Here is a 12,600-nt window from a genome sequence, read left to right on the forward strand (position 1 = left end):
CACATGCGCAAAAAGTAATTATTTCACTACCATTTAACACAGGGTAAAGTCTACTAAAGTTTACGATTAGTACCGGAAACTTTCGTTTTGCAGAATAAGCTGAGAGTTTGTAAGTTTGGTAAATCGCGTGCGACACAAGTCGATAGTAGTGGTGGTAATCTAACGCAGTTGTATCATTCTGTTTTATGACAATAAGCCAATGCGTTTTGTTTATTACATTCCATTATCGAGGTCAACACGCCTACATTTTACAATTATTTATTAAAGCAGCAATGTCTGGAGTATTCCAACAGTAAGATAAATAGAGTGCATCACTTGAGGTTTATCTTGATAAACTAAGACAAATATAATATGTTAGTTGGTGAAATTAATATGTCCCCGTATATGAGCAGAAATAATAGCATTTTAAGCAGTCAGTTGAAAGAAAAGGTATGGTATGCATACATGGTTTAATATTTGTAGATGTACTATTTTTGTGAGTGAATTTTTTTTTGATAACCTAATTGAAATATATACCGATTCACTGTGTTTTTATTATTTTTATCAGGATTAGTATTACCAATCAATCATGTTCACACTTACCCATGGGTATAATTTGACTGCTGGTTTCAGATATGAAAGTTGATGTTACATCCTTCTTTTATATTTTTTTACTTCTTTTATTAGTTCTGCTACATGTATGATGCTCATTAGATGAGCTTTTCTAATACTGATTTGTCCATTGTCCATCCATCCATCCATCCATCCATCAGCTTTTCCTTTGAAGTCTCCTATACTTTTTATTCAATTCTTCTGAAACTTGGTACAACAATCCTCTGGGATACCATCCACAACTAATAGAGATATATTTTGGAAATTTTAAAAATTTAACATTGAAAATTTAAAAGTCTATCTTCTAGACTTTTGATCGGATAGTTCTGAAATGGGGAACTGATTCTATGGCACAGTTTTCACCTGATTGAGAGATATTTTGGAAATTGTGAATTTGTATTAAATTTGAATATTTTTAATAGAAATTTAAAAGTATGTCTTATTCTAGAATTTTCATTGGATGGTTTTGAAACTTAGTTTAATGGGCAGTCTTCACAAACTAATATCAAAATATTTTCGAAATTTATAATTTTTGTATTTTTATTAATTTAAATAATTTTAAAATGTAAGTTAACACTGACCATTTAAAAATCTATCTCCTAAAAGTTTTGAGTGGATAGTTCTGAAACATGGTACTGTGATTCTATGGCACAGTCTTCACAAACTAAAGAGATATGTTGGAAATTTTGAATTGGTGAATTTGTATTACATTTTAAATAGAAATTTAACATTGCAAATTTTTTATTCTATCATCTCATAGAGTTTTGATTGGATAGTTCTGACACTTAGTATAAGAATTCTCAGGGACAGTCTTTGCGAACTAATAGAGAAATGTTTTGGAAATTTTGAATTTATTATATTTAAATATTTTGAATAGAAATTTAACATTAAAAATAAAACATTCTATTTTCTCCTAGAGTTTTGATCGGATAGTTCTGAAACTTATTATAAGTATTCTCAGGGACAGTCTTCACAAACTAATAGAGAGATATTTTTGAATTTGTGAATTTTTATTAAATTTAAACATTCAGATAGTTCTGTAATGTGGTACTATGATTTTCTGGGGCAGTCTTTACAAACTAACAGAGAGATATTTTGGAAATTTTAAATTTTAATTGAATTTTAAAATTTTAAATTGAAATGCAATGTTGAAAATTTAAAATTCTATCTTCTCCTAAAGTTTTGATTGAATAGTTCTGAAATAGAGCGATATTTTGGAAATTTAAAATTTGTGAATTTTTATTACATTTTAATTTTTAAATAGAGATTTGATTGGATAATTCTAAAACTCAGTATAAGTATTTTCAGTGACTGTCTTCACAAACTAATAGAGATATTTTGGAATAGAAAGTTAACATCGGAATTTAAAAGTCTCTCTTCTCTTAGTGTTTTAATTGAATAGTTTTTAAACATGGTACTATGATTATCTGGGATAGTCTTCACAAACTAACAGAGAGATATTTTGGAATTTTCAAATATTTTTAAATTTTTAAAAATTTAAACATTAAACATAAGGTGGTCTTTACAGATTAATGAATTATTTACTACTGACAAAATTGAAAATTAAATAGCGCAGCTCTATAGGCCGATATGCCTCTTATTTTAGGTGAACTCGGCTTACTCACAACATGGCAGAAAATACTGGAGAAAAGCCAAGAGAACTGTTTCCAGAAATTGAAGCGTTTGACACTGGGAGACTGAAAGTGTCTGAAATACATGAAATCTATTATGAGCAGTCAGGGAAAAAAGACGGAAAACCTGTTGTGTTTGTGTAAGTTTTAGTTCCTCTGTGAATCTGACCGAGTAGTGATTACTTACAACATCCAAGCTCAAAGAATATTGGGGTTTTAACCAGACCTGTCAACCTTTAGTCAAGAGAAAGCAGGAGGTGTGTGTTGAAAAAGCAGGAGATTTGGTCAAAAAGCAGGAGATTTTTTAAATTCACACAATTTAACCCAAAATCGCAAGATTTTAAAAAAACATTATTACAATAAGTTATATGAATACTTTATAATGTCATATATACTTCTTAACTTTAGATCTTGGCATTAAAAAAAAAAAAAAAAAAATATTATTATTATTTTTTTTTTTTTTTAAGTTTAAATATTATTATGATTTAATACATATTAAAAAAAAAAAAATGTTAAGAACATGAACAAGAAATAAAAAATTTAATTACTACATTTACAGCCTTACAGGTTGCGTTACATTATCATTTGTGTTTAGTGTACTAAGTACCAAAGACAAATTTATATAAATCTTATAAATTAATATTCAGTTTTTACTATAATGAGGAAAGGTGGCGTGGTACTGATTTAAAATCATTATAATGATGCAATAAACATTGTATTTTCATTAATCATAAGTAAAACCTCATTACGGACATCGTGTGAAATATACCGGAATTATACCCATTTCCGTGAGTAACTTTATGTCAATGTCAAACACAACATTTTTTAATTGTACAAAAATAATTTCTTGAAGTGTACCCTTATAACCAACATTTTACCGCACAAACATACAAAATTAACTGACACAAGTATGTTTATACAGCTAATTGGTCTTTTCGTTGTCTTGCTGTGACATGTGATTTTAACATGCATCGTGTGTATCGCTGTCAACTCGGGAGTCTGGCAGTTCAGATTTGTCATAGTTGCATTATGTAATCCAGTGGGAAAACATTTTACAATTCAGAGGTATTATTAAAAGTAAAGTTTGTTTTATTAAACGACGCCACTAGAGCACATTGATTTTTAATCTTATCATCGGCTATTGGAACTAAATTGGATATTTTTTTTTTTTTATATGGCAACACTGAATGTCAATACACAGCCTGTTTAATTAGCGCCAACACGCTTCGTAGCCATTACGATGACAACAAACATTATAATAACACATCATTTTATAAACTCCATGTGCTTTTTTAACAATATAAATAGGCTATCCCACAATTCTCACTTCGGCAAAGGTTAAACAGTCGGGACAATTCGGCCTGTTACATTCTCTGAAACCGAAAGTAGTCGACATTTTCCGAATGAGAAAAAAAGGCAGAGTTACTTCCCTTCTGTTATTTTGACAAAAGAGGATCGATTTTTTTTTATGCTTACAAAAATGTCATTTAACAGGAGAAACTGTCTCCCGCACAGGTGAAAGGAGATTTTATCAAATACCGGGAGACTCCCGCCGGAATCCGGGAGGGTTGACAGGTCTGGTTTTAACATGATACTGATAACATTTGATGAGATATAACCCAAATAATTTTACGTTTTATTTCAGAATGCAATTGGCTGTTATTTGAGGATGGGAAAAGAATCTTAGCTACTATCTGGTTTCTTGTCTTGGGTGTGAATTGATAAAGCAATTCTGCTATATTATATTATACAGACACTGAAATAAGATGGCTACTGACAAATTGCATTAGTTTCAGGGATCGAAATAAGCCAAGAGCCTGGTAAACCATGTACTGATTACCATATAACAACGAAAGTTTAGCTAATGTTAAAAGATATGGCATAACATTTATAAATTAACCTATTTTTATTAATTAGTATTCACATCTGAAATGTTTACCATTTACAAACAACATAAACTCATCAACATTTGCCTTAACACAACAAGAGGACCTGTTTTTCTTTTACGTTTATTCAACCATGGCAAATATAGACGTCATAAAAGATATTTGATAAACTTTCATTGTTGAGTATATTATGGGCCTGGTAACCTATGTGTAATTCATGGAGTCTTCATTTCCCATTGGGGTGGGACTTAGCCCAGTGGTAAAGCGCTTGCTCGATGTGCGGTCGGTCTGGGATCGATCCCTGTCGGTGGGCCTGTTGGGCTATTTCTTGTTCCAGTCAGTGCACCACGACTGGTATATCAAAGGCTGTGGTATGTACTACCCTGTCTGTGGGATGGTGCATATAAAAGAACCCTTGCTGCTAATTGAAAAGAGTAGCCCATGAAGTGACAACAGCAGGTTTCCTCTCTCAATATCTGTGTGGTCCTTAACCATATGTTTAATGCCACATAACCATAAATAAAATGTGTTACTGTAAGTGTGCCGTTGAATAAAACACTTTTTTCTTTCTTTCAATTCCCATTATAATCTCTTCACAATTACACGAATACTTTGTTAATACTTATTCATTCATATCACTGTTCTCATTTTACTGATACAAGGGCCGGATTTAGACCTTGGGGAGCCCGGGGCAGGGGCCAGGGGCACTTCAGGTTCGGGGGCCCCTCGACATAGAAATTAAATTACATGACAAATAAAAAAAATGAACTAATTTTATAATTATTACATTTTTTTATAAAGGAAGTCCTTAGTTTGGGGGGCCCCTCTGGCAGGGGGGCACGGGGCAATTGCCCCCTTTGCCCCCTTATAAATCCGGCACTGACTGATACATCTGTGTGTAACGTATAATTAAACAGCACACAAATGATTAAAATGTAGCATTGGTACTTTTTTTTTTTTTAAATTGGTGGAGAACGACTAACCATTCTCGACTTTCTCTTGACATGTGGTAACCGCTGGGTAACCTGAAGACCATTCTCGACTTATTTCAATGCCTTAGCACATATGGTATTGTATTCTGTGCTGGCCATGTTTTAAAATATAAGATTTGTATTACCAGTTAAACTTAAACATTCTAGGAAGCTACTTTGAAACAATTAACAGCCTATCATATTTCATTTATGAATCACTTTTAAATACTAGTTTATTACTTTATTACTTCCAGCCACGGTGGTCCCGGGACTGGAACAAGTCCACGAGAAAGACGGTTCTTTGATCCAGATGTTTATCGGATTGTTTTGTTCGACCAAAGAGGAGCGGGAAAATCTACCCCCGCTGCTGAACTGAAGGTGTGCAGAGGCAGATCTAAGGGGGCCCCCTCCATAAATTTTGCGACAGTTATAATTTTATTATATATTAATTTAAACATTTTTACTATCCCCCTCCAAACCTCCCCCAAAGTTCCCTTGTCATTCCACCTCATGTCAATGAGGGCCCCCCCCCCCCCCCCCCCCCCCCCCCCCCCCCCCCCCCCCCATTGAATTTTTGGATCTGCCACTGGTGTGTGTCATAACATGATGTTGCTTCCCCAGTCCTAGCTCACATCATTTCATCATCTCCTATAGGTTTTATCTCCGTCCTGTCTGTCCATCTGCCTGTCCATCTGTCCCACATATAGTTTTCCTGATGGTTTATTTTCAATGCCTCAATCTGAAATTTTGTGTGTAGCTTTATCATGTTCTGTTACAGACCAAGTTTCATGGCGATTTACCCATTTTTGACAGAGTTGTGGCCCTTGAACTTGAACTTGAATACAAAAATATGTTGGGCTGAGTAAGGGACATGTATTGCTTTAGTAGTACTCTCAGAATGCTTGTTTTTACTAGAAAAACATAACATGTCATTTGGTTGTTGACATGAAAAACTAAAAAGTCATTTTGGTATTGAAAAGTGGGTTGTGTATAAAGTAGGTCATATTTTGATCCCGACTATCATTAGAATTATTATTATTATTATTATTATTTATTTTTTTTTGCACTAGGAAAACACAACCTGGGATTTGGTTGCTGACATGGAAAAGCTGCGAACTCGTCTTGGTATTGAAAAGTGGGTCGTGTTTGGAGGAAGCTGGGGGTCGACTCTCTCACTGGCGTATGCAGAAACTCACCCGGACCATGTCACAGCACTCATCGTACGAGGAATCTTCACTGTCAGACAGTATGTCTTCAGTTGTAGAAACTTACAGTATTCTGTCTACCATGTTTGTTCTGCAGCACACTAGCAGCTATTGGTCTAAAATAGGATAACTGTGATACTTTTAATACAGAGAAATAACAATGAATGAATGAATGTTTAAGGACACCCCAGCACAAAAATACACATCGGCTATTGGGTGTCACAAATGGTTTGAGAAAGAACAAAGAACATATTTATATAGGGGTACATTTGGGAAGGGTTGGACCTTTTTTTAAGCTGCCATATTTTGGTTACCATACCACCACCACCACACCACATTCACAAAAACTTAATTTAGTATGAGACATTCGATACCAATGTCATGCATAATTATATGGTATAATTAGATTATAACTTAAAATAGTATGAGACATTTGATACCAACATTATGTATAATTATATGGTATAATTAGATTCTATATTAAAATAGTATGAGATATTTGATACCAACATTATGTATAATTATATGGTATTACCACATATTATTTGCAGTCAAGAGTTGAAGTGGACTTACAATGATGGTGGTGTTTCTCTTGTTTTTCCTGATACTTGGGAGTCGTTCTGGAATTATATCCCACACGTTAGTAGCTGCTTTCTTTTGTATGAACCCTCCAGATTGTGTGTTGCAGGGCTCAAAATTGCCACCTGTGAAAAGCAGGTGAAATAGGTCCTTTTTCAAGAGACAGAGATGTATGTACGATCATGTCGTCTGCTATTTAGCTTGCAATTCTGTTATATTTTAATTCCTTAATCTTCTAAAATACATCTTATAGATCCTAAATATTATGGCTATTCCAGACACCAGGCCATATTGTTTGTTAGCAGGACATACATCTTTTGGCCTGAGTAGATTAATAGACATTTTCTTAACATTTGCCCTGACTTAAAACATATTGCATAACATTTTGTCAGGGACATTCCTACAATAAATTGTCGTGAGGAGTTGTTATCAGTAATATCTTCATCACTTTGTTGTACAGTTACTTGAGCAAGCACCTTAAAAACAAAACAAAATTATACACCCGTCTATGATGGGTTGTATTATGGTATGGTGTTGTCCGTCCGTACGTCCATCTGTTAACTTTTTCTTGTCCAGACCATATCTTGCATACAGATGCATACAGGACCATCAAACCTCACATGTAGGAACAACTTGGCATGACGGTATGTCACATTCTATTACTAGGTCACTGTGACCTACTTTTCACAGTCTATTGCACATAAAAATAAATCCATGTCTGGACCATATCTTGCATACAGATGCATACAGAACTATCAAATCTCACATGTAGGAATAACTTGGGATGGTGGTGTGTCGTGTACTATTACTAGGTCACTGTGACCTACTTTTCACGGTCTACTGCACATAACAGTAAATCCTTGTCCAGATCATATCTTGCATACAGATGCAGACGGCCATCAAACCACATGTAGGAACAACTTGGGATGGTAGTTTGTGGTTGGTCTAAAACAAACTGTTCATCCATCACATTGCAAAAATTTCACATAATTAGAATTGAATCATATCCATAACATATTCATTAATATCTATGGTTTTCCAACAAACTCCTGATGGGCATATAATATACCTCACCGATACTCTTCTTATTGCTTTTTTAATAGATTTTGGGGAGACAATTCTAGATTTTAGCATTGGCCCAAAACTTTCCCTGTGCCTGTTCTTTAAGAAAAAGCTAAGTGATAGACTATTTTCCTATCTCTGCAGTTTTCTGGATATTTATCCAGTGTCATTTTATTCTCTGCTCTGGAGGAAGGGTATGGAGGAAGTATCACCCTTAGCATTATGGGGAGGAAATGAGGTGCTTGTCAAGAGTTTTAACCTTTTTAAAACAATTATTCTATTTTTATTTATAAAGTAAAATGCAGACAGTCATTGCTATTTTGTTCTTTATCAGACAATTTGCTATCTAGTATTTATTAACAAACCACACATACATAAAAGCAAATCATGGTATGAAATGGGTAAGACCAGGTTTGATTTCATGTGTTTTGTAAACAGGGTAAGTCCTGATTCATATCAGTAGAGTCTCCATGAGTACTCGGATACGGGTCGAGTCTAGCAAGACTCAAAGTCCGTTCACAGGACTCGAGTACCCGTACAAGGTGGAATACAATGATCAACTATAATACAATGGACAACGTAGGACAATCATTTTAGCAGTAAATAATCAATGATATAAGTTACACAATAATAATATGATCATGCGCTAGTTTCTCTTTTTAAATTGGTCGTCCGTCTGTCACAACATTGAACATATCAACCAGTTTCTAAATGCAGTACAATGGCATGATTTGGCATCCATGTTCAGTGCTGGAATTAAGATGCATGATGTTATTTTACTTTATTCCTTAATCTCATCATCATCTAGTATCGGGTATTCGAGTCCGGGTGAGTTTTAACTCTTGAGTACTCGAGTCCAAAATGATTATATCTACTTTAAGATTCATTACCGCTACTAAACAATTTTGCTAAAGTTAACAATTATAATTTTCATGTTAGAATCATCCCAATCAAGGTACATATTCTGCAGTTTCCTACTCGCCATCCCCCCTTTTGAAATTCTTCACCCCCTCTCTTATATTTTGACAGCATCATACTCACCAAACCTAGTTTTTATTGTATTTTGGGCCTTGGTTGATATTTATTCACTTTGGGTTTTTTATTAATTAAAATTTGATATATATTGCACTTGTGTATTTTGTAAAATGGGTCAGACCACATTTATATCAGTGTGTATTTTGTAAAATGGGTCAGACCAGGTTTACATCAGGGTGTGGGGTTTTTTCAGGCTGAAAGACACTGTATGGTTGGAGCATTTTATCGACGTCTGACAAGTGACGATGAAGAAACAAGGAGGAACGCAGCGAGAGTGTGGAACAGATGGGAACTTTCAGCATGTCGACTTTATCCAGATAGCAAATTCATTAAGAAAGCTGATGATGATCTTTGGTCTTTACAACATGCATGCATTGAGTGGTCAGATGATAAACATATAGTGTCAAATATACAAAGCCTGGGCTTTTTATTTTTTATTTAATGCAGTATTCTTTCATAACTGAGTGGATATAAAAACAATGCAGTTTTTATATATATCATGACTAAGATGATGACTTCCTACAGTTAGTGGTGCAGTAGGAAACATTTCTTGTAGAACTGGGGCAGAATGTAGCCTCATGTGTGGTCGGTCTAGGACCATGCCCCGTCGGTGGGCCCACTGGACTATCTATCGTTCCAGCCAGTGCATCATGACTGATATATCAAAGGCTGTAGTATATGCTATCCTGGAAACTGGAAAAGTGTAGCAGGTTTTTCTCTCAAAACCTCGAGTAGATTGTAACCTCTCTTTTAACTCTAGTTTGAATGGGGTTTTTAAATGTCTTTTTAGCTCTGGATTGACTATTATTAAAAAATATCACACATGTTAACTCATGGTTGACTGTAATGTTAAAACCTTTCTGTTTTTTCAGCCACTACTTTATAAATGGCGGTTTCTTTGAGTCAGATGAACAGCTGTTGGATAATGTGGACAAGATCTGTCACATTCCTGGTACGATTATACAGGGCCGCTACGATATGGTGTGTCCAGTTGATACTGCGTGGAGACTGCACAAGGTTGGTTATCAGTCCTCCTATGTTATCCTATAATTTACAGGAACACATCTAGCCATAAAATTAACTTTGAAGAAAATTAAACGAATAAAGCTATTATATCTACTTTAAAATTCATTACCTCTACTAAACAATTTTGCTAAAGTTAACAATTATAATTTTCATGTTAGAATCATCCCAATCAAGGTACAAGTTCTGCAGTTTCCTACTCACCATCCCCCCTTTTGAAATTCTTCACCGCCTCTCATATATTTTGACAGCGTCATACTCGCCAGACCCAGACTCATTTTAGTTGTATTTTGGGCCTTGGTTGATATTTAGTAATTTTGTTTTGTTTTTTTATTAATTAAAATTGAATATATGTTACACTTTACTGTATGGATTATATATTTTTCTATTTTTTAGAAGTGGCCTGAAGCAGATTTTCACATTGTCCCCGATGCAGGACACACGGCTAGTGAACCTGGAATTCAAACATGTCTGCTGAATGCCACGGACAAATACAAACATCTTTAAAGTTTGGACAATCCATAAATAGAATTGGCTATCTACAAGACTGAATATATACTCTTAACAAGATTGATTCTTTAAACAGTATTGAATGAGTAATATTTCTAAAGTGGCATTATGTACTAAATCCTGTCTGTAGGAAAATATATGATAAAATATAAAAAGACTATTTGCTGATAACTGAGTAACCTATGCAGTGCTTATTATGATAGTTTTTGGATTGTCGTGACTGAAATCTATTTTTGTCCTTTTTCTTTCATGAAAAGCTTACAGTAACCTGCTGTTATCCAAGACTACTCAGAATATTCCAGATTTTGTGTTGAATATCTTCATCTCTAGTAGTGGTAATTTATGATGTTCCAATGATCAATTATAATTTAAAAAATTTATCAGTTTGGCTCTACCAATTTGATGATCGATTGTCACTGAAAATGTTAATTGTAATTGTTTCTACAGTTTAGGTGATGGAATTGGTTTAAATATGCCGATGATTGTGTTTGTATTCATGTGTAAATACAGAAAACTGACACTAAATAGATATTAAAGATCAAATGAGTGATTTGTGCAGTCTGTCCAGATTAACACGATTAAGTGCATGGTTCTAATTATTCAAATCCGTCTTGAGTTCATATAATTCTAACCGATTATATAATTGAAAGTTTATTGGTTGGTGCATATTGATTATAACTGATTATCGATGATGAAATAACAATGGATTCTAAAAACCAGTGGTAATGGTTTTCATCCTCAAATTATGGATTAAATGGTAGACAAGTAATACATATTACTCCCCTCGTGTCTTGTGATATCATAATTTATCAGCACAAGTTGATAAAAGTATTTTATACTTTTATCAACGAGTGCTGATAAATTATGATATCACAAGACACCAGGGGAGTATTCTTTTTATCATCCATTATCATTCTTTTCATTTGCGACAGTTGTAAACAATGTCAGTAATGTGGGTTGAATGTCAGCAGTTGACTAGCAGAATGGCAGTAGGTTTAGTGCTGAAACAAACACAGTGACATAACAAAACATTGTCAGCAATATCTCCTACAAAAGCCTTTAATGGATAATAAAAATTTTTTTTTTAACTTTAGCGAATAAATTTTGCCTTTTGTCAAAATGATTGTAAAAAGGTTCAAGTTATTTGCTAAAATAAGAAGTAATATACATGTTTTTCCCTTTGCATATCTAGTGATAAGAGTAAGACTGATGTTTTGCCTTTGTATATCTGACGATGAGAGAGGGCAGAATTTAGCTCAGTCATTGAGTGCTCACCTGAGATGCTTGTGTCACAGGATCGAACAACCTTGGTAGATCCATTCAATGGATGGGTTTTTATCTCGTTCCAACCAGTGCACCACAACTGGTTAAAGGCTATGGTATGTGCTTCCCTGTCTGTGGGAAGGTGCATATAAAAGATCCCTTGCTGCATTAAGAAAAAATGTAGTGGGTTCTGATGACTACGAGTCAGAATTACAAAATATTTGGCATCCAATAGCCGATGATTAATCAATGTGCTCTAGTGATGTTGTTAAACAAAACAAACTTTAAATCTAGAGATGAGAGTATTAAAGATGTTTAGCATTTTTGCATATCTAGTTATAAGAGTAAGACATGTTTTGCATATCTGATGACGAGAGTAAACAAGTAAAGATATTATATTTACAAACTGTATTAGTCTGTTAATATTTTGTTACTAACAAAAATTGTCATGTGCAATCTTTCAAAAAGCAGCCCTGTACACTGTTTAACTCTTCTTTTTTTTCTTCTTTTTTTATGTCATATTTGTTATGAATTTTATACACGAATCCTTCATTCATAAATGTTTGTTTGAAAACTGATGGCTGCTATTTTTGTTTATGGCAATATTTTCTTAGTCATTGATTGATTCATTAAAAAAATATTTGATTTTGATGTATTGATCATGCTAATTATACATTTTATATTTCAATAAAAATATTTTACAAGTTCTGTATTCCTTCATGATCTTTCTGAAACTCTTTTGAGACAGTTGTAATATATAATCACATAACTTACTCAGTGCACCATGAATGGTATATCAAAGGCTGTGGTATGTGCTATCTTGTCTGTGGGATGATGCATATAA

At 33.9% G+C, this 12,600-nt stretch overlaps 1 protein-coding gene across 1 annotated transcript; it reads left to right on the plus strand.

The window, feature by feature from the left end:
- The first annotated feature begins 16 nt into the window (after positions 1-16).
- Positions 17-11,861, plus strand: LOC121382167 (probable proline iminopeptidase). Its single transcript, XM_041511679.1, has 8 exons — positions 17-109; positions 2,198-2,362; positions 5,334-5,457; positions 6,150-6,325; positions 6,836-6,923; positions 9,154-9,341; positions 9,833-9,977; positions 10,380-11,861. Exons 2-8 carry the CDS (start codon positions 2,220-2,222, stop codon positions 10,488-10,490), a joined length of 975 nt encoding a protein of 324 aa, XP_041367613.1. The 5' UTR covers positions 17-109; positions 2,198-2,219; the 3' UTR covers positions 10,491-11,861.
- Positions 11,862-12,600: the final 739 nt, after the last annotated feature.

This window comes from Gigantopelta aegis, chromosome 9, assembly GCF_016097555.1.
Source record: "Gigantopelta aegis isolate Gae_Host chromosome 9, Gae_host_genome, whole genome shotgun sequence".
NCBI lineage: Eukaryota > Metazoa > Mollusca > Gastropoda > Neomphalida > Peltospiridae > Gigantopelta > Gigantopelta aegis.

Bases quoted from the DNA above. Each gene is read 5' to 3' on its own strand.
- LOC121382167 (XM_041511679.1), top strand. From the start codon at position 2,220: ATGGCAGAAAATACTGGAGAAAAGCCAAGAGAACTGTTTCCAGAAATT. The intron at 6,326-6,835 runs GTATGTCTTCAG...TATTATTTGCAG, and splicing joins GGAATCTTCACTGTCAGACA to TCAAGAGTTGAAGTGGACTT. The intron at 9,978-10,379 runs GTTGGTTATCAG...TCTATTTTTTAG, and splicing joins CTGCGTGGAGACTGCACAAG to AAGTGGCCTGAAGCAGATTT.